Source organism: Cnephaeus nilssonii (assembly GCF_951640355.1).
Source record: "Cnephaeus nilssonii genome assembly, chromosome: 5".
NCBI lineage: Eukaryota > Metazoa > Chordata > Mammalia > Chiroptera > Vespertilionidae > Cnephaeus > Cnephaeus nilssonii.
This window is the reverse complement of record NC_137076.1, coordinates 95,381,733-95,404,520: the sequence shown is the minus strand read 5'-3', so window position 1 is coordinate 95,404,520 and position 22,788 is coordinate 95,381,733. Positions and strand designations below refer to the sequence as shown.

At 37.6% G+C, this 22,788-nt stretch overlaps 1 protein-coding gene across 8 annotated transcripts in view; it reads left to right on the top strand.

The window, feature by feature from the left end:
- PWWP2A (PWWP domain containing 2A) overlaps positions 1-22,788 on the top strand; it is a 44,633-nt gene that overhangs the window by 5,899 nt on the left and 15,946 nt on the right. For 3 of the 8 annotated variants that reach the window (XM_079770017.1, XM_079770016.1, XM_079770015.1), the window contains exon 2: positions 12,220-13,184. In XM_079770017.1, the coding sequence (XP_079626143.1) occupies positions 12,220-13,184 (965 nt within the window). The other 5 variants (XR_013813480.1, XM_079770013.1, XR_013813481.1 and 2 more) reach the window with 4 other exon arrangements.

The following is a 22,788-nucleotide window of genomic DNA, read 5'->3' as shown; positions in this document are numbered from 1 at the left end:
CTGTTTTCCATATCTTTTTTAAAAAATATATTTTATTGATTTTTTACAGAGAGGAATGGAGAGGGAGAGTTAGAAACATCAATCAGCTGCCTCCTGCACACCCCCTACTGGGGATGTGCTCGCAACCAAGGTACATGCCCTTGACCAGGAATCGAACCTGGGACTCTTGAGTCCGCAGGCCGACGCTCTCACTGAGCCAAACCGGTTAGGGCTGTTTTCCATATCTTAAAAAATAATTATGAAATAATTATATGAAATCCTGAAAAACCTTTCTGAGTTCCATTTTTTGGACCTGATATAAATTAAGGAATTATGAAATAAATGCTAATGCTTAAAAATCCTTGTGCATTTTAATTTTGTGATACATGTTTATTAAAGGTTGTAGTTCAGAATTGGAGGATTACAACATTTTACAAATGTTGACTTTCTGTGTGTGTATGTGGGATTTTGTTGCATAAAAAAAGAATTGAGGTAATTTCTTTAGAAAACTTCAGATTTCTCTAAGTTCTTAAAGTAATTTGTAGAAAATTTACTTGTTATTTAAGAAAATATAAACCAAGACAATGATTTTTTTTCTTTTCAGAGACCATGAAACCTATGGTGCAATAGCCCTACCTTTGGTGGGAAAAATATACAACCATTCTGGTGAAGCAGTGAGTAGTGGTATCAGTAGCTTATGCTAAGCATCCAGGTTGAGAATTTAGGCCCTCAAGTAGTATGCTTGAATGATTATGTTGAGTTGTACATATTTGAAACACTTAAATATTTGTTGGTGATTATTCTGCTCATATCCCGAGGTGTTGAGAAAGGCCTCACATAGTAAAATTGCATGGAGGAAAGTGCTGATCACTCTCTGGCCCAGACAACTGTAGGGACACTTAGTACCATGCTAGTATATATGTACTGTATTGAGAGTGAGCTAGCTCTTCGATTGCATGTTGGACTGAAATGATTTTTTGGAAGTGATTAGTTGTTGGACATTAAAAATCTAGTTTGAATCTGAGTGTAAAGAATCTTGTAATATCGTGGCATTCAATTTTATAACTAAATTTTATAAATTGGATAACTAGATGTGTTATACACCAACTCTGCCAGGCATGTTTTATTGGACTTGGGATTTTTAATGAGGTTAATTTTCAACCTTTTTTTGTGTGTAAATAAGACCATACTTCACTGTGTATTGTGCTCTTGATGCAACTAAGTTTAATCTTCCTAAGATTACACTTTTCTGTGCGGGGCTTTTAAAAAGGTTGTTGTAGCATGTGCTCATCTTCTCTGTTAAGACAGTTATTTTCACATTGATAGAGAATGAATGATGTCCTTAGTGGTTATTTGTGCCTATAAAGTGTATCCTTATTTCTTTATATTTATTCGCCCTGTTTTCCTTAAATGCCCAAACTAATTTAGGCACACATTACCAGAAGAACACAGCTTGCCCTAGAGACAGATCTTGCAAGAAAGTGAGTGGAGGTTAAGTTACATTCTGGGTGGATTTAATATAGATTGCTTTTGCTAAACACTTTTGGGCAGTGGGCCTCAAAACAAATGTACGTAAGATTTCTGAGCTGCTCTCCATCACCTTGCATTTTTAACAAGGTGATTCTCAGACCATATTTGGAGATAATTTCTTTAGGGGGTGAGGGATTGTTTTGCCAAAATAGTAGAATGATAAATTTGTTAAACCTGTTTTAAAAGTTACTAGTTAATTTCAAATGGATGTAATTACAAAAAAGCAATACATTTGGGGATGGGCCACTTGGGAGGCAGATGTAATCCTTATTACAGAACTGGTAACTAAACTTGCAAATAGTTTAAGTCTGGTTGCCTACTAGAAATTTCAGGAGACCAGAATTTTTACCTCTTTACCTTTGAACCAATTTTGTATGGTCACTTTACTGCAGAATAGTGTTTTTCAGATTTTGAAAACTTGCACCTCTTATAATAATTGAGTACATTTTTCTGCATATTCCCAACATCTAAGAAGGTTGGCCAAGCTTTACTTTCTGTAGTTAATAGTAGCTACTATGTATTTCCCACTTTTTTTATTTTTTTAGCCTCATGCAAGGTTATGTTTTCATTGATTTTAGAGAGAAAAACATTGATTGTGAGAGAGAAACATTGATTGGCTGGCTGCCTCTCTTATGCACCCCGCCATGGTTATGAGGGGATGGAACCTGCAGTCTAGGTATGTGCCCTGGCCAGGAATCCAACTCAAAACCTTTTGGTGTACCACACGCTCCAACCAACTGAGCCACCCGTTCAGGGCTGTATTTCCCACGCTTATTCAGGCATTGTGCCAAGCACTTTGTATACATTGTTTCGAAGTTAAATTCTAATCTCATTTCACAGATAAAGAAATATTTCAGTAAATTGCCTAAAATATAGATGGCAGATACTAGGTGTATTGACAGTGATTTTTTTGAATAATAGATTGCTCTCTAAGGTTTGAAAACAATCTTGTTCTAATACATTTAACTATATTTTATCACTACCATTTTAGCTTATGATTTCGGTGGGGCTGTTGCTTTGGTAGGTAGAAATGATAGAGCTCCCTATTCCTCACTGAACCAGGGAACAGCTGCTGCTTTGAAGATGTGAATTGCTCTTCAGTTCAATTTAGTGACCTCTGGGCATTTTGGAAATGGGGTTTCTTCTTCATATATGGTCCTGGATCTTAGATTAGGTATCATTCGTTGTGCCTTGGTTGGCCTGGCCCTGGTAACAGTGGAGTCCCGCTTGTTCTTGAGAACAGTCAGATTTGGAGCTCTCAGAATTAAGTGCTGGATGATTGAATTGGAAAAGGATTTTAAAGACTAAAATACAATAAGTTGCTGAACAACCTGTTTATTGTAAAATAGGAATAGTGACATAAATTGATGACATTCCATTTTTTAAAAAGTTCATCTGTTGACAGACTTTTGTGTGATGGTCCCTACTGGACAGAATAACAAATATTGAAAGTACATAAAAATCATAATGGAAACATAGGAAACTTAAAACTGCTTATAATAGTATCTTAGAGCCAGGACCAAGGGAATTCTGTTCAAGTGTTTGAAAACTGATGAGTATTTACATTAATAATTAAAAAGGTCCTTTAGCATTTCTGGGAAAATGTCAAGTATGTTGCTCTAAGTGATGTACAAAATGTGAGTCAAGATGTGTCTGCTTTGAAAAACATATATTGCTATTTTTGTGGCTATTATCATTTTTGTGTGGTTATTTTAAAATTATTTGTTAGGATTTGAACACCATACAGATGTTATTACTATTTTTGCTTTCAAAAAGACTGAAGCATAAGTGTTTTCTCTATAGTTCCCATTAATTATCAAGGTAAGTTTTTAAAGAGGATCATTAGAAGGTACATGATTGGGAGCTTGAAATCTAAATTATTAGAGTTTAATTTCTTTTTCCCCCACCTTCCAAAGCTCCATGTGATTTTATAAGAGGATTGAATAGACTTTTTAAAAGATTGAGTAAATTTTTATGGTTAGAGAGATGTTCTGTAAGAACTTTATGCTGCTACCTTCCCCACCCATTAATTTAAAAAGTTATTACCTGGTATTTTGTTAATAATTGGTGTATGCTTTGTTTTTATGTTGCTAAAATCATCCTCCCTTCTCACCTTGTAGTGCCTATAGACCTTGCAGATTGCCCTTGTAATACCTGGGGCTTTTAATTAAGAATAGCATCTATTTACTTATAACTAATAAAATCTAATTTTAATTTTACTATAGTATAGTTCTTATATATTGTGCTTACTTACTGTGTACTAGGCCCTGTGGTAAGCTATTATGTATATTCTTTAATTTTGATGATAATTCTATCAAGTTACTTAACTGCAATTTCAAAATCTTAAAGCTCTGAAAACTGAAATTTTTGTTACTTTTTTGGTGGCAAAACCTATCATGACCTGAAGTTTTGTGAGGCTATTAGATCTATTTGTCCCATTTAGTGTGGTTTTTCATTTCACTAGTGAAATATTGATATGCTTGATAATAGGGTGCTTATTATCTTTTGCAAACAAGAAAAAATCATGAATTGTGAAGCCTGTCTACATCCATGGAATTCAGAAAAGAACATGTGGACAGCTGCTCTTCTCCCTTAGTGGGGAAGCGGGGTGGAGGAGGGGATGAGGGGAGGCAGTAGTTAGGAACCTGGGGGTTACTGCTTAGATTCATATCCTGGCTCTGCTGCTTACCAGCTGTGTGTTCTTGGGAAGATCACTTAGCCTCTTTATTTAGTTTGTTCAACTATAAAATGGGGATAGAAATAGTAGGGTGGTTGTGATGATTCTCAGTTAATGTAGAGGAGTACATATTTAGAATAGTGTATGCCACATACTGCTGTGTAAGTGTTTAGTTAACTATTATGAAGTGCTTGTAAGTGGTAGAACTAGGATAAATGTTACAACAGCTAATATAGTCACTTAATATGGGTTGGCTCGAATAGCCCATCAACCTAGATCCTATTGTGTTGTGGGCTGTAGTATAATTTGCATTTTTAAAATATCTTGAAAGAATCTCTGGAAACTTCAGGTAATACTGGCAAAATATAACTCTCTTAAATTAATAAGGAAGGATGATGTTTATATTTTACTAGGGATGAGATAACTAGGAGTTGCTTGCAAATGGAAGGTGGGAGATGTTTCTCAGTAGTTCTTCTCACTAACCCCTGGGGCAGATGGCTTTATGAGGAAATTTTGGTCTTTGTCATGAAGAGAAAGTTAAAATCTTATTAGGGAAATTGAGTTCTTACAGTCTTTCTGCTTCCTGTATGCTTTTAAAACTTAATCGAAAATGGCTCCCTTTTGAGAATGACACATTTCAAAATTAGGGAAAGGAAATTTTTTGTGCTCTTTGTACTTATTAAATGACCAGAGTAGTATAGCTGAGCTTAAAGTTTTTTTTTAAATATATTTTTATTGATTTCAGAGAGGAAGGGAGAGGGAGAGAGAGATAGAAACATCAGTGATGAGAGAGAATCATCGATTGGCTGCCTCCTGCATGCCCTCTACTGGGGATCGAGCCCACAACCCAGGCAGGTGCCCTTGACTGGAATCGAACCCGGGATCCTTCAGTCCACAGGCCGACACACTATCTACTGAGCCAAACCAGCTAGGGCTGAGCTTAATTTTTTAACAATAATTTAGACACTTTCAATCCTTTTACTGGCCTTATCTTGTTGAGACTAGTATTCTTTTTCCATCACACTTACCCAACCTTATAACACATGCCTCTCTTTCTGCCAGATGGATTACCTTTCTTTTATTGCTTATTTAAGCCCCTGAATCCTTGTCTGTCTCCTATGGAGGAGGGAATCCCACTGCTAACTGGAGACTCCTGGGCTGCATCTGGTCCTGTGTGGCTTTCACCCATCTGCTTAGTGCTTTATTTTATTAGGGCTTAACTTAATTGGTTACCAACATTCAAAAATTGGTTACCACCATTCCTTATTTCACTCTTCACCTAATCAGCTTCTGCCCTATAGGTATAGTCCATTTCCTGCAGAGCCCACTGCCTGATCACACGATTCCAGTGATTTCTTTCCCTCCGAAATTGGGAGCCTCTTGGTAATGACTATAGCATTCTAGTCTCACCTTCTGAAGTTGGGTCGTAAGGCTGGGACCTAGTTTTTTACTACAATTAGCATACTTGTATTGAAAATAGAGATTTTGTGCTTACAGTACTTGAGGTGGGTTTGCTGGCATTTCACCTATTTACATTTAAAATAGGACAAATTTAATATGCTTAAATGTTTTGGTGGAACTAAGGTCAACTAAATGTAAGATTATACTTTTTTAAAAACTCATTAAAAATTTTTATTTTTAATCATTTCAAATATTATGAACGCCATCTAGATTCACTAATTTTTAATATTTTGCCACATTTGCTTTATCATTCTTTATAGAAACATTGTTTCCTTGAACTCTTTGAAATTAGGTTACATACATCCTTTTTTAAAATTTATTTTTTATTTTTTTGTTAATCCTCACCTGAGGATATTTTTTCCGTTGATTTCCCCCCCCCCCCAGAGGTTTAGGGAGGGAGGAAGGACAGAGAGACAGACAGACGGACGGACGGACAGACAGACAGACAGACAGATAGATAGATAGACAGACAGACAGACAGATAGATAGACAGACAGACAGACAGACAGACAGACAGACAGATAGACAGACAGACAGACAGACAGACAGACAGACAATCATGTGAGAGATTGGTTGCCCCAGCACGAGTCCTGGCAGGGGCCATGGTCTAGGGATCAGACCTGCAACTTAGGTATGTGCCCTTGATGGGGAATCGAACGAACCTGAGTCCCTTTGGTGTGCAGACTGTGCTCTAACCATTGAGCACACCAGCCAGGGCCATCCTCTCCCTTTACCCCTTAATACTTTAGCATTTACTGTATTTCTTAAGATCAAAGATAATCTCATACATAACCACAATATAGTTTTCAAATTCAGGAAGCATTGATAGAGTATTTTTTATCTAATTTGCAGCCCATATTTAATTATTTTGTCAAATTTTGCAATTCCCTTTAAAGCTTTTTTTTCCTTCTGTAAATGGTCATGTATTGCATTTAGTTGTAATGTCAAATAGAGCATATGTAATAGGGACTATTCCTCAGTTGAGGTTTTTCTTATATTTGCTCACGTGGGGTTCAAGTTCAGACATTGTTGTGTTCTCAGACACTGTTGTGTTCTCATCTGCAGGCACACGATAGTCATTTTTTTCTCATTGGGGATGCTCACTTGGATTCTCCCTCAGGTCAAGGTGTTCTTCTGTCATTCCCCAGTGTAGTTACTATTATTTTTCTTGCACTAATAAATAGTAAATAGTACTATTTCCTTTACTACTATGAAAATACACTGCTTCTCACTGAACTTAAAAAGTTTTTAATTGTGGTAAACACATAAAATGTACAATTTTAACCATTTTTAAGTTTATAGTTTAGTAAATGTTAAGCACATTTACGTTGTTGTGAAACAGATCTCCAGAACTTTTTTAACTTGCAAAACTAAAACTATAGCCATTAAACAGCTCCCCATTTCCTCCTCCCTCTAGCCCCTGGCAACCATCATTCTACTTTTCTCATTCTATGAATTTGACTACTTTAAATCATTTAAATTGAATTATATAGTATCTGTTTTATTGTGACAGATTTATTTCACTTAGCATAATGTTCTCAAGGTTTATCCATGTTGTATCATGTGACAGGATTTTTAAGGCTGAGTAATATTGCATATTTATATATATACTAGAGGCCCGGTACATGAAATTCGTGCATGGGGGGGGTGGTCCCCTTCAGTCTGGCCTGCACCCTCTCGCAATCCGGGACTCCTCAGGGTATGTCCGACTGCCAGTTTAGGCCCAATCCTACAGGGACCGGGCCTAAACTGGCAATTAGACATCCCTCTCACAATCCAGGACCGCTGGCTCCTAACTGCTCACTTGCCTGCCTGATCTCCCCTAACCGCCTCTGCCTCAGCCCCTGCCGTGGAAGGACATCCGAAATGATGTCCGGCTGTCAGGTCTAATTAGCATATTACGCTTTTATTATTATAGATTTGGTTTCTCTATTCCTTCAGTGAGCACTTAGGTTGTTTCTACCTTTTTGGCTATTGTGAATAATACTGCTATGAACTTAATTGTGCAAATATCTTTGAGACCTTGTTTTTAATTATTTTGGATATTTACCCAGGAGTGGATGTCCTGGATTGTATTTTTAATTTTCTGAGGTATAGATTTAAATTTTTATTTTGTAAAATTTTCTATTGCAAATGGATGTGTATTGAATTTCACTTGTGTGGACGTTAACTTGGACATAACCAGTCTCAGAGATGAAATGTGAACCAAAATAAGCTTGCTTCAGTTTTCCTTCCTTCATGGTTTAACTTGCTAATTTAAGGAATTATCCTTGAAATGAAATAAATCTGGATATTATTTTTTAAGTTAATTGAATGTAATTTTTTTTTCTTACTGTAGATTCTTTAAGGGAAAAGAAGTTGGGGAGGGAGTTTTCTTTTTGTTTTCTGTTGATCTTTTATTGGAGAGAGAGAGGTTTTGTCCAGCCAAAACACTGAGGCCTCCTGACCTTTTTTTCCTGAGCATTGAATTCCCCAGGACCTCTGTTTGCGTACCTAAAGTTTGCAATGCCTTTTTTGTTGTTGTTGTTGCTTTATTTTTAGTGTATAATATTTTAAAAAGAATCCCCTGCAGTTGGAGTGTGGCAACGATCAGAATTAGAATCATGTATACTATAAAATTGTTGTAAACGGGAAGGAAAAGAACTCATCTCTAGGTCAGAGATGAGTTGCTTGATGTTACTGTGAAGTTAATGCTGATGGACACTATATCAGCATTTAAAAAATTTCAGAATAAGGTAGGAATTATCAATATGTCTGGTTTTTAAAAAATTGAGTAGTTGGTAACATTTTCAGTTTTCTTTGAGGTATTCCTTTGGAAACGGAATTTGGATGATGGTTATAAGCTTCACTCCAAGAAGGGATACCTGTTTAGGTATAGGATTGATTGGTAATGCCAGAAATCTGACCAAGTATCATAATTTGTAAAGCTTATCAGTGAACAAACACAGGTTTCATTTAGTCAAAGCTAGAATCATCGGTAAAATTCATATGTCAAGTGGAACACAAATAATAGAAAATATCCTTTTACTTCCTATAATAGTCACATCATGAATTCTGGCATAAATACTCCACATTTACATTTGTTTCACCTTTACATATGGTGAGGATTCTTTTTCACAGTGATTTTCTTTTTATTTTTTTAAGTTGATCAGAGATCTTTATTCTGATCCCTTTATTCATTAAGCAATCAACACAAATCATTTTCTTTTTTTTTAAATATATTTTATTGATTTTTTACAGAGAGGAAGGGAAAGGGATAGAGAGCTGGAAACATTGATGAGAGAGAAACATCAATGAGCTGCCTCCTGCACACCCCCTACCGGCGATGTGCCCGCAACCAATGTACATGCCCTTGACCGGAATCGAACCTGGGACCTTTCAGTCCGCAGACCGATGCTCTATCCACTGAGCCAAACCGGTTTCGGGACAAATCATTTTCTTTTTCTCTGCCTCAAGCAGCAGCAGTTGCATCCAGACAGAAATGGAAGACACAGCCATGGAAAACCTTGTAGAGAAAAACTAACAGGTTATTCTGGCTTTAGGTAAAGTTAGAACAGGAAAATATATGTGTGACTTTCCAAGGACTCTGTCCTCAAAGCTGAGGCCTGCAGAGGGCTAGCTGAACGATGGCAGGTAAAGGCTCACAAAAGTGTCCAGCTCAGTAATCAATCCAAAGTATCTTCCAGAAAAGCAAATTCATTCACAGCTTCTATTGCATTATCCAGATCTCTCCTCTGGAGGGTTTTCCTCTTTCCTTGTTGAGCACAGCAGGAAGCATCTTTTGCGATAGCCTCCACAAACAGTTCCGCGGCTCGTGCTTTCTGTCCCAGGAGCGACACTTAACCAAGGCCTTCACTTGCGCCAGCGGCAGCCTCAAGAGCCTGGCCCTGGGCGCGCTCATAGGAGCTTGCGCTGTGGGGCCACTGCCTCCCCACTGAACCCTGACCCCTCTTCGTGGGGCTTCCTGCTCACTGCAGCCGCACCTGCACCTCCGCCCAGCGTGCTGTGCGAGGCCCCCACCGCCATAGTGATTTTCTCTTGCCTTGACACAAAATAACTGTTAAATCCAAGTATTTTCCCTCCTCAAAATTTTGGCCCTTGACTGGAATCGAAACCAGGACACTTTGGTCCACAGGCCGATGGCTCTATCCACTGAGCCATACTGGGTAGGGCTCTTTTTTAAAGTTTTTTTTTTTTTAAATGTATTGATTTTAGAGGAAGGAAGAGAAACATCTTTTTGTTGTACCACTTATTTATGTACACATTGGTACCTCAGATAAGTTGTGTTGTTTTATGTAGCTCTACATTAAAATCCAAAATCACCTCTCCTCTGTCCTGGCATCTTGAAAAATTGGTTATTAAGCACCAATCCTCCTATATAATAAAGAGGTAATATGCAAATTGACCATGATTCCAACACACAAGATGGCTGCTCCCATGTGGACACAAGAGGGCACCATAAGATGGGCAGTAGGGGAGGGCAGTTGTGGGCAATCAGGCCAGCTGGGGAGGGCAGTTGGAAGGGACCAGGCCTGCAGGGGAGGACAGTTAGGGGCGACCAGGCTGGCAGGGGAGTGCAGTTAGGGCAATCGGGCTGGCAGGAGGGGGTGATCAGGCTGGAAGGCAGAAGCAGTTGGGGCAATCAGGCAGGCAGGTGAGCGCAGTTGGGAGCCAGCAGTCCTGGATTGTGAGAGGAGTCCCAGATTGGAGAGGGTGCAGGCTGGGCTGAGGGACAACCCTCTCCCCCACCCCCAGTGGATGAATTTCGTGCACCAGGCCTCTAGTATATTAGAAAAGGCTAAATGCTCAAAGTGCCTTGCAGTTAAGTAGTCAGGAAGCAAATAGGTACCAGCTGCAATGCTAGAATAAAAACCCACTTTTTGCAAAGTTTGATGTTATGAGAAGGGTGTCCTTTGTGGACTGGTCCAGACCCGAACTTTTCCCACCTTACGTAAAAAAAAGTCTGTCTTCTTCCCTTTGTGGTTTCTAAGTATTTGCTATAAGGTTGGTTTGTGGTAGCCAAGCTAATAAAGACTTTAGGAAGAAAACTATTTACATGTTAGATCCAGATATCCTGGTAATGTTGGCTCTTTCTATATCTTTGCCTGATTTTAGGAGTGTCTACAGCCTAACCATAAGTTACTTAATGTCAAGAAGTTTTCCCACCAAAGGTATTCTGAACCTTTTGGGGGCCATAAGGACATTTTGGAGAATCTGAGAACCAAAGACTAGGACAACAGACATATATAAAACATTTGCATCTAATGTCAGGTTCTGCCTGACTACCTGAAGCAAATTCTTGGGTTCTAAGCATCTCTGCCTTAAAGGATTGGCATTATAATTGATAATTGTATTGTGTTTAATGCTGTTTAACTCAAATAGTATTTAAAATTAACATGTACATATTTGATAGTGTGACTTTATTTTTATGTGCAGGAATCTGTGCATAGCGAATTTAGTTTAAGGGTTCTTGATGTTTAGCCCAGGCAGATAAGCCACAGTTATTTCTAATTCTACCTAAGAAACAAGGTTATTGACCCCGCTTTATTAGAAATTGAGAATAGTATAAAGATTTGTGTCCCATGCCCATTGCTTTGCAAACTGGGTCTGGACCTTTAAGTTTTGAAATCCATTTGATGTGTGTGACTAGTGTGAAAACAAATTAAAATAGACCAGAATAGAAAAAATTATTGTGTATCACATAATATAAGGTTAAGTAGCCAGTGAAACTTTTACTTGAGTGTGTATATTTATGTATGTATAGTTGCAAGCATTTATATATAAATAAGCATTTTTATTGGGTTATGATGTGAAAATACAGGGTGGGGCAAAAGAAGGTTTATAGTTTATGGAAAGACAATAATATAAGAATAAACTCTGTTTCAATAATTAATAAATAATATAAGAATAAACTTCCCTGGACTCAAAACTATAAACCTACTTTTGCCCCACCCTGTATTTCTTAATGTGCAATTTGATTTTAAAAAGGTAGGTATCCACAGCTCTGTATCTGTCTGCTTTCGCAATACTAAATTTCTAGTATTTTTGTAGGGAAGTGCTGTGATGAAGGGCTTAAGAGTTGGGATGTAAGAGTAAGGGGCAACTATTTTTGAACTTTCGTGATTAATAAAGTAGAAATGGGATTTTACAGATTCAATATTTTTTGGGTAACTAAGGCTGAATTTGTTTTGTGAAGTTTTTGAAAGCTAACCAGAGGTAGATATGTATATTACAAATTTATAATTGCATTTGCTTGTACATGTTATGTATATTTGAGTGAACATAAATCAGATGTTTAATACTAAGATACCTAGTATCCTTTCTGATTCATGACTGGAAAGGTCTATTCTAAATAAATTCAACTTACTGTGGCATTGGTTAGAGAGACCATTATAAAATATGGAGGGCTTTGGGATTTTTGGGCAGAAGGTGGTCAGTGGTTTTTTATTTTTGTTCTTTAAAATGAAATAATTTTCAGGAAAGGTCATGCGAGTAAATATTAGGTATTGTTTAAGAAATTGTATTATAGCCATTAACTTAATGGCTTCCTTTTTCTTTCATTTCTTTCAAAGGTTTGGGCCCCACGGGATTCCTGTGACAGTATTTCCCAAAAGGGAATATAAGGATAAACCTGAAGCCATGCAGCTCCAAAGTAATACATTCCAAGAAGGGACGGAAGTCAAGTGTGAAGTGAATGGTGCTGTTCCCAACGACCCTTCTCCTGTCCCGCCACCTGAGCCGAGCTTGGCTGAAAGCCTGTGGACTTCCAAACCACCACCACTCTTCCATGAAGGAGCACCTTACCCTCCCCCTTTGTTTATCAGGGACACATATAACCAATCAATACCTCAGCCACCTCCTCGGAAAATTAAGCGACCCAAACGAAAAATGTACAGGGAAGAATCTACTTCAATAATGAATGCTATTAAACTACGACCCAGGCAGGTCCTATGTGACAAATGTAAAAACAGTGTTGTTGCTGAAAAAAAGGAAATTAGAAAAGGTAGTAGTGCAAGTGACTCTTCTAAATATGAAGATAGAAAACGGAGAAATGAAAGCATAACTACTGTGAACAAAAAACTGAAAGCTGACCATAAAGTGGATGGGAAAAACCAAAATGAAAGCCAGAAAAGAAATGCTGTGGTTAAGGTTGCAAATATTGCTCACAGCAGAGGCAGAGTAGTCAAAGTTCCTGCTCAGGCGAATACATCAAAAGCTCAGTTAAGTACTAAAAAAGTGCTCCAGAGTAAGAACATGGATCATGCAAAAGCTCGGGAAGTGTTAAAAATTGCCAAAGAAAAGGCACAAAAGAAGCAAAGTGAAACCTCTGCGTCCAGAAATGCACATTCAAAAGTCCATTTCACACGTCGATATCAGAATCCTAGCTCAGGTTCCCTCCCACCCCGGGTTCGTTTAAAACCACAAAGGTACAGGAATGAAGAAAATGACTCTTCTCTGAAGACGGGACTTGAGAAAATGCGGAGTGGCAAGCTGGCACCCAAGCCCCAGTCTCGTTGCACCTCTACCCGCTCAGCAGGTGAGGCCCCTTCAGAAAATCAGAGTCCCTCAAAAGGCCCTGAAGAGGCCAACAGTGAGGTTCAGGACACAAAGGAAGTGCTTGTGCCTGGTGAGCAGGAACCACAGACACTGGGCAAAAAGGGCAGCAAAAGCAATATCTCTGTTTACATGACCCTAAATCAAAAGAAATCTGACTCTTCCAGTGCTTCAGTGTGTAGCATTGATAGCACAGATGATTTGAAATCCTCCAACTCTGAGTGTAGTTCTTCTGAAAGCTTTGATTTTCCTCCAGGCAGTATGCATGCACCTTCCACCTCCTCCACATCCTCTTCTTCAAAGGAAGAGAAAAAGCTCAGTAATTCCTTGAAAATGAAAGTCTTTTCCAAAAACGTCTCTAAATGCGTCACACCAGATGGCAGGACCATATGTGTAGGGGACATTGTTTGGGCCAAGATATATGGCTTCCCTTGGTGGCCAGCCCGTATTCTTACTATAACTGTGAGCCGGAAAGATAACGGCCTCTTAGTTCGACAGGAGGCCCGTATTTCATGGTTCGGGTCTCCAACAACATCTTTCCTTGCTCTAGCACAACTGTCCCCTTTTTTAGAAAACTTCCAGTCACGCTTTAATAAGAAGAGAAAGGGCCTGTATCGCAAGGCTATCACAGAGGCAGCTAAGGCTGCCAAGCAGCTGACCCCAGAAGTACGGGCTCTGTTGACACAGTTTGAAACGTGAACACGGACAGTAAGGTAGGCAAGAACCATTGAAAGGTACCACAGATTTTTTAGACTAGTTAGGAGGAACTTCTACGAAATAGCCTGGCCAAATTGGAGAGAGAAATTGAACTCAATTGGCTGCTTTTTTAAAAAAGAAAAACTTACCTTATAGCCATTTTTAGACTGAGAAGCTAAACTGAACAAGCAATCAAATTTTGTCTTAAGGTTATGAGATTTTAGTAGTATTTTTCAGTTTTAAAGTCTAAAACCATCCTAAGGCACAGGAGCCATAGCCTCAACTGAAAACGAATTCTTGCAGGGATTATTGCCATTTGTACCTAGTACTGTGTGTATGTGTGCATATATACACATAAATATGGGTGTGTATATACATACATACTATATATAAATATAATCTAGCCTGTCACTATGTGACACAGGTTGCATATTTGGGATTGTAGTAAGGGCTGCTGAGCTGGGGGAAATAGTGTGGATATTTAATGACTACTTGTTTTTAAATTAATGAACACTTAACCTTTCTATGTGCATAATGGTGCAAGAGCTTGATATTTAGGTGTTTGACAAACTGAGATGCTTGCTATTCAGTTTCGGACTGGGGAAATAGCTCAGTGTTGGGGATTAAGATTGTCAAGGTTGGCTAGGTTTGAATCATCACTCTCTCTCTGTTCAATGAGGATTTAACAAAAAATTTCCAACTTCTGGTTTGGGAGTTCAGATAGGTTTGTTTATCTTTGGATATGTAAATAGTTGGTTGCTAAATTTGGTCAGATTACTCCTGACTGGCTGTTCCTAAATTCTTAGGATACGTCCTGATGAATTACACTTTGTGAATTAATTGTCATGTGTAATTATTGCCTTTTGGATGTACCTAATTTGATAACTTTAAAAAAAATTTCCGTTTAAGGTATCTGTTTGCAGGTCAGAAAATGAGAAAATGTAATTGTGTAATGCTCTGAAATGTAAAAAAAAAGCTGTAAATAAAATGAACTAAATCCAAATTATTTGTGTGTGTTTCTCAAAAAGCTTTGAAAATTTTCAAGATGGTAGAAAATTAATCTTTGTAACTGTGTAGAGGAGGTGAAAAATCAAACATTTCTTATTTGCCCTATCAGAGAATATAATATCTGAGCATAGATAATAATCTTTAAATGAAATATTATAGTATAGAGGTCTAATATGCTTCTAGATTTGAGACCCTTCTGCCAGTTTCTCCTAAATGTATGGGTTTTAATTTTTTCATTTCTAGCCTTAATATTTCATCATGTGCTTGATTTTTTTCTTTTAAATATTTGGGTAATTACAACCAGTCTCTTCTCCTTGCTCCAGTGCCTCAGGTATCATTGCTTTTGGGGCCAGTAACTTAGCTCATCGTTTTTCTACATCGTCCATATGTCCCTAAGATTCGATTTTTTATTTTCCATTTTTAGTTTTGTATTGTTAGTGAAAAATATATCAGATTGCCTATTAAGGCAAGTTTATCCCAAGATGATGTTGCTTTCATACTTTTTGTGTCTACCTTTTAAATTTGATATTGTGTCAATTTGACACTTTGGGAAACTTGAAATTTTTAAGGAGCAGCTTTTCATGGATTTCTATGTAATCCAATTTGAAATACCTTATTTACTATGGAATTAATAATGAAAAGATAAATGGAGATTTAAAATCCATAGTTTTCATGTTAGCTTCCTTAAGGTTATGGACTTCTGATTGATGTACTGATTTCTGCAAAAGAAAGAATTTCTTCTGGGGAACTCAGTCAATGCTTTTTGATTATAATAAACACACAATTGAAAAAAACAACAAGATGTTTCACTTGAATAGAACATATTCTTTCCTGCAAACAGAAACAACTATTTACAATTTATTTTTGATAACAGGTTGAAAGAAGTTCACATCGTGATTGAAGGGTTTTAAGGAAGTATCTCAAAAGATTTTCCGAGTATTTGTTTCAGATTAATGAACTTGTTCAGATATCATTGAAAGTTTGATTATCCAAGGTTCAGATTTAAACAAGGGAGCAAAAAGTCACCTGAAATATGTAATTCCAAGGCTTCAATATAATGATCCCAGGTGAGTTTCTTCTTTACATGGTGGTTTTGGCAGTGATATTGCTAATATAGTCAAGTGCTTTGGCAAATAGGCTTTTGTGGCATGAACCAAATTTGGTTTTAGGAACCATAGGGAAAAAGAAAGAAAATAGTCATATTTGTTGAGTACAAAAAGAAGACTGTTATGTAGTCCATACTTTTGAGGAAAGGCTTGAAGCACACTCACAAATGTGCATGATCTCCAGTCATGCCCTTATAAACTGGCAGTCTGGCCGTTTCATCTGAAGTTTTTCAATAGAGAGACGAGTTTTAAAGACTTTCTGAACACTAATCCAATAGTTGCATATTAATGTTCTGTTCAAATAGAAATTTCTTAAGCAGTTAAATTTGTAGATGGAGATGAGTAGAATTGGGTGATTGCAACCCCTTTTTCTTTCCACTTCTTGTTAAAATGAGGCATTTACTTGTATGGAGATAACCAAATGGCTAATCTCCCCCCTTGCAGAGAGAAAACTAGGTGCGGGCCAGATCTGCAGTGGTCTGAGTAAAATGGCTAAAACAGGATTAGCAAGGGGAGAAACCAAGTGAAGTAAGAGCTGTAAAAGCCAGAGATGAAATTATTTCTAGAAATTCTCCGAAATTTAGTGTTGAGTTTTTTCCCCTTTTAGTTTTCTAGGATTTATAGGCCAGAAAGCTGACTTCATTTGGAAAGAATATCTGTTCAACCCATTTATAGAATTAGAACCAGATACCTAAATGATGAAGTAAAGTAGAATTCACTAATCTGAAGTCCATTTTCATGGTTTGATAATGTGTCCGGATGTGGTTTTGATGGGAAAATTTATAAATAGTAATTTTAGATTAGTACTAAGTAGAATAGACAGGACTATAGATATAAAGAACTGCAGGCAAAGAATATGGAACTGTTATTAAAATCAAGTATACTTTAGTGGGTGAGTTTCTAATTTATAAAATACTGAGTTGCCACCTCTCTGAGGTTGTACTTCATATTGGTTTTGTGGAAGGAAAGATACACATTTACATTCTTTGATAGATATACATCATTTATATAGGATAACTGAATTGGGATTTGGAAATACTTTAAGAAACCTTTAATTTGGATCGAAAATTAGCTTTCTTTTTAATTGTGAATTTTTCTATCATTCTGCATTAGTTCACTTTTGTTAAGTACTCATAGCAGAGACTGGCAAATGTCTAGAAAAGTTAATATTTTGATTCAGGACGTTGTTTTGATTTGGGCCAGGTGATGGCCTCCAATAGGGAATTTGCAGGGACAATGAAGACCATTTTTTTTTTTAAGTGGGAAATTCAGGGTTTGCTTTGGGATTGTATTAATATGGTTGCTGTTGAAATGCCAATAGAACAAGAGGCTGGTGTCATCCATGCATTGCTAGGAGAAAATAAAACAGCTGAGCTGTCCTGGCTGCTTTGGCTCGGTGGTTAAAGCATTGGCCTGCGGACTGAAGGATTGTGGGTTCAATTTTGGTTAAGGGCATGTACCTTGGTTGCAGGCTTGATCTCTGGCCCTGTCAGGACAGGTGCAGGAAGCAACCAATCGATTTGAGAGACACATAGATGTTTCTCTGTCTCTTCCCTTCCCCTCCACTCTGAAAAAAATCAGTGGAAAAACAACAAAATCGGCTAAGCTGCATTAATTTTGCCTAGTTCTGACTTAGTTAATAGGCTCTTCATATTCTGTATGTATAGTCTGTGTGTAATTACCGTATTTCTTCAACAAAGTGAATAGAATTAAAAAATGAAAGCTTTAGCAATTAATGTTACGCCATTTTATTTTATATTTTTTAATTTTTTTTATTGTTTAAAGTATTACATATAGTAGTACATATATCTCCTTTTGTTTTCTTGTTACACCATTTTAAATGAAAGAATAGTAAGTTTAAAGTCGGAGATCTAGGTGGTCGATATATTTTTAGTTTTCCAGGATGTCTTGGTGTCTTTATCATGGATATTTGACACAGATCAGAAGAGAAACAGTTCAACTCTTTTTAGATGAATTAGTGGGATTGCATTTATCCATTACTCTTAAGAGTAGGTTTTTAGATTAAAACCATCCTCTCTCACTGACAAAAAATTGTTTTTGACACTTAAAAAGATTATTTTTATTGATTTCAGAGAGGAAGAGGCGGGGGGGGGGGGCGGGGGAGAGAAAGAAACATTGATGCGAGAGACTCATTGATTGGCTGCCTCCTGCATGACCCACACTGGGGATCCAGCCTGCAATCCAGGCATGTGCCCTGACCGGGAATTGAACCATGACCTCCTGGTGCATAGGTCGATGCTCGACCACTGAGCCACATTGGCTGGACTTGGACACGTTTATGAATATGGAAACGATTTGTTAATTACATTAGTTTCCAAAACTTAATTTACATACCATCACAATTGCCTCATATTTTCAAATTTGTGCACTTTTCATTTTTTGTGTGTCAGTACAGCTAATGGAAAACAAACGTGCTTGACACAGGTAGAGAATTAGAACACAATTCTAAGATCTTGTGTACCACACTTTGGTAGGAAACACTAATTTTTACATTGTATCTTTAAGTCCATCTTGGGATGAATTGAATAAAATTTTCATGCATCTAATTAATCTCTGAAAAAACTAATGGCCAAACGAATTTTTTTCTTATAGATTCCTGTGTTCTGGCACAAATTAAAGATTGGCTTCAGGGAGGTGTTTTAAAGTAAAAGAAGAAACTATAGACTCAAATGGTATCAGGATTTATCAAAATACTGAATTTGTGAGTTAAAATTCTCATTTTCCAACTGAATGAGATGTTTGTAATATATGTTGTCTAACTTATAGGCCTTATTCTGTTGGACACCTGCTTATAAAATTTTTTTTTTAACTGATGTTGATAACAGGCTAGTTTAAAAATGCCTGGTCTTAAAAACTTGGTTTAAACATTAATTAATTATTTTTTCAATTTTCTTTGTATCATAAGAATGAGACGGTTGACCTCCTTTTATTGCCTTAGATATCTGAGTCTTAACCAGAAATCATGATTTAAAACTTAACATTTTTTTTCTATCCTGTAGTCAGTATTTAGAAGGAAAACCAAACATTCCATAGCTAAAGTGTTAGGCTGTTAGCACTTTCTCCCCTTTTTACACAAACTAAAAAACTTGTAATTATAATGCATATCAAGCTTTAGCCAGGGCTTTTTAAAAAGAATATTTAAGATAATTTTGTAATCCTATGTCCCTCAGTTCCCTCCAACACAGAGGTTCACCTAAAAGCTTTTGAACAAGTCCAGAAGGAACAATCCCTCTCAGTGCCCCTCCCAGTAAAATACAGAGGACTGTTGCTTGCTTGGGGAGAATGTGTTGTAGAAATGTGAGGGTCATCCTGTGAGTGTAAAAGATGGAAATGGATAGTTATGAGCGTATAACTTGACTGATGCAGGTGAGTCTGAGCATTCATTAACATTTTGGCGCCGGTAGTGCTTGACATCAGGCTTTTATTGATTAAAGGCAATCTTATCCACTTTCCAGGCACACAGCTGAAAGTACAGTCTCTTGAGCCAGATTTCCTAGATGCAAAGGCTGCCTTGGGTCTGTCACAAGCTGTGTAATCTTAGGCAGGGTACTCAATGTCATTGTCTGTGAAACAGGGAAAATAATAGTACTTCCTCATAATGTAATTCCTCATTAAACCAATAAAGTGCCTGGTAGAAGACCTATATAAATACTTGCTATCATTACCACAATCACCACTTACTGTGCATGGGATAGAAATTTCTTTCAGGTAGTTTGTTTTTTGTTAATCCTCAAATGGAAATATTCTTTCCATTGATTTTTAGAGAGAGCAAAAGGGAGGGAGGAAGGGGGAGAAAGAAAAATCACATGTGAGAAACGCATTGATTAGTTTGCCTCCTGCACGCACCCCGACTGGGGCAGGGTTCAAACCTGCAACCCAGGTAATTGCCCTTGACTGAGAATTGAACCTGAGACCCTTTGGTGCTTGGGCTGACACTAACCACTGAGAAACACCAGCCAGAGCTCGGGTAGCTTTTGATATCCTGCAATATACTGAATATAAATGAAAAAAATGTTATAGCAACATTATATGAAAATAACAATAATCAAAGTGTAATCATCCACAAATATCTATATATAGGTATGAATTATTTCCAGCAGGCATGTGGAGGGCAGCTGGGTTGGAGGTCATGGGACTTACGGTGAAGGGAGAAGTGCATTAACATTTCAACGCTTGCCCCATTCATTTACGGATCACATAAATCCCAAAAGTCTATTACTTGTGGTTTTCTCCTCTTTTATGCCAAGCACAGGGCCTGTCATAGCAGAGATGATAGTCTACTTGTGAGTGAGGAAGAGGGATTCTTGTTCAGACACTGATGTGTACTAAGGACTAGTCACCATTTCAGAAGCCTAGCATTTCCCACATCCTCTCAGAGAGGCTTGAGTGAGCAGGTGGGGCTCAGCGCAGTAGAAGTCCTCCTAGGAGAGTTTTCCAAAAGTATTAGAACCACAAAGCTACCCTCGTCGGCTCTGGGTAGTGTAAACTAGTTGATTTGCACAGATGCTGCGTTCCCCTGGGACCCTGGTGTTTCATTTTAACCTTTTGCACTCGGATGTCGAGTGTGACTCGACACGGTTAGCATCGGTAGCCCATCCCTTCCCTCCCTTCATCTCTCCTTTATTTGGGCTTTTCTTACATTAAATAAGTTTGTATGAAAAGAAATTCCAGTTTTTTATTCTACTGCCGCGCTTTGTAAAATCTGGGGTATTTAAAAAATTAAATCCCGAATAGAATAAAGGAATCGAGAAAAAAGCAAGCGAGTGCAAAGGGTTAATATTTTGTGGAATGGTGAAAAGTGGACATTAATTTGAACGTTTTCTCTCATTTTCCCCCCCTCATTTTTTATTGCTATTGGTATGATTGAGTAGGAGCTGTTTCCCCTTTCTAGGAGGGAAATACTTCACATTCCAAAGTCTTGATCTGTGGCCACCACATTCTCCAGAGTGTAGTCGTTTTTTACTCATGGCTCATTTTTGAGATGCTGATTACAAAACTGATTTTCCTTCACAGTTTAGCTTTTAGCAGGAAATCTGGCTGGGAGTAGCACATCTAGGTGTGACCGCTAATGTTCTGGTTAGAAAAATACTAAGGCTAGAAGCCAGAATGTCTTATTGTGTTGATGCTTTTACCTGTTTGTTCTTGTTGCAGCATACTACATTATATTAAGAGAAAATAAATTCATGTTGAGAGTTCAGCAAGATGATAGGTGCATATATGTAATCTTAATTCTTTAGTTTTCTTTAGTTTTTCATTCTGGGCTTTGCTCTAAGAGTGTGACCTCCTCTGCTTCCTTCTTTCATGCACTCCAGAAAGGAGACTGAGTGTTTACTTACCCTGTTCTGAGTTGTCCTTTTACATCTCTGCTGCCTCCCAGGAACTGTTGCCTTACATTGTTGCATGTAAGCTTTGACTCAATGAACAAAATAAGTAATTCCACTGAAATGGCTTTCAGGAGGGTGTCCCTCCATTTACTGTATCACAGTCAGGGCTCCCTGGCTTTTCCTAATGGATCTTGTAGGTGTGGTCAATATCTAAAGAACCTTGAGACCCCAAAAGCACTGAGGAAAGGAAAACTTGAACATTCGCACAAAAGCCTTTGTGTGTGTGTGTGTGCGCGCGCGCGCGCGCGGGGGCCGGGGGTGTTTGGAAGCAATGCACAGGAAAGGATGGTCATTCTTTGATGCAGATTCTTGACTTTTGCCTAGAATGGAAAAGTAGGTTCTTTAGAATGATTGTTCAGACCTAAAAGGTGTTACTTATGGAGGGAGAGGTTGGAAAGAAATTCTCTTGTGCATTCAGATTCCTTTTCTTCTTGGTGTGACTGCTGTTGGGCTATAGTAGTATATTTAAGTTTTCCTGTGAACAAAAGGGTAAATAATCTCATTGTTAAGCTCATTTAAGGAAATTGTTCTTCATTAAAATTCAGAATTATGTTTATAGATCAGGTGTATAAAATTTATCTTTTTCAATGTCAGAAAAGCCTTTTTAAAAGTTTTGATATGCTTCTGGTTTAACTTAGCATTTAAAAAATATTATAAGGACCAAACATTCTCTAACTCAATGACCCCAGAGTTAACTATAGTGATTTGACAGATGATCTGTTAATACTTAAAGTAGGGAATTAAGCAGACAAGCAAATATGTTAAAAAAAAAATAAGGCTTGAAATAGCAATTTTTTATTTGAATTCTTAGTATTTGAAGTCTCTGTTCTGAATGCCTGAGAAAGCTTATCTTGTTAAACTTGTTTTAAGCAGATACTGAGTCATTGATTCCGGTCCCTGAATAGTATGCACAAATGGTCATTGGCGTTAAAGGAGAAAGGGATTTAGGCACGTTTTGGTCATTCTGCAAAACAGAATCTCATTAATGTAATGTGGAAGGGATGGAGACTCCAGTCCTTGTTGAATGCTAAGATCAGGACTATTTCAATACTAGGCTAGTAAAATTTTTGTCAGGAACATTAAATGCTAGTTAGCATTGGAGAGCAGCATCATGGTGTACCTGAAGGCAGTTTGCTGCTGAATTGACTTGGGCCGGAGAGTGCCCTCGCCTGGCTAAGGCTGTTGTGTACACACCTCGTCAGTTTTCCTTGGTTTAGAACCAAAGCTTCACATTTTGTGAAGCCATTAAGTTATGTAGAATAAATTCATTATGAAAATTCAACTGAATTTTGGTCACATTTTTAAATTTTTAAAAAATGGATTAAAAAAAGAACTCAAATGACTTCTCTACTTTTGTTAACTTGGTTTTTTC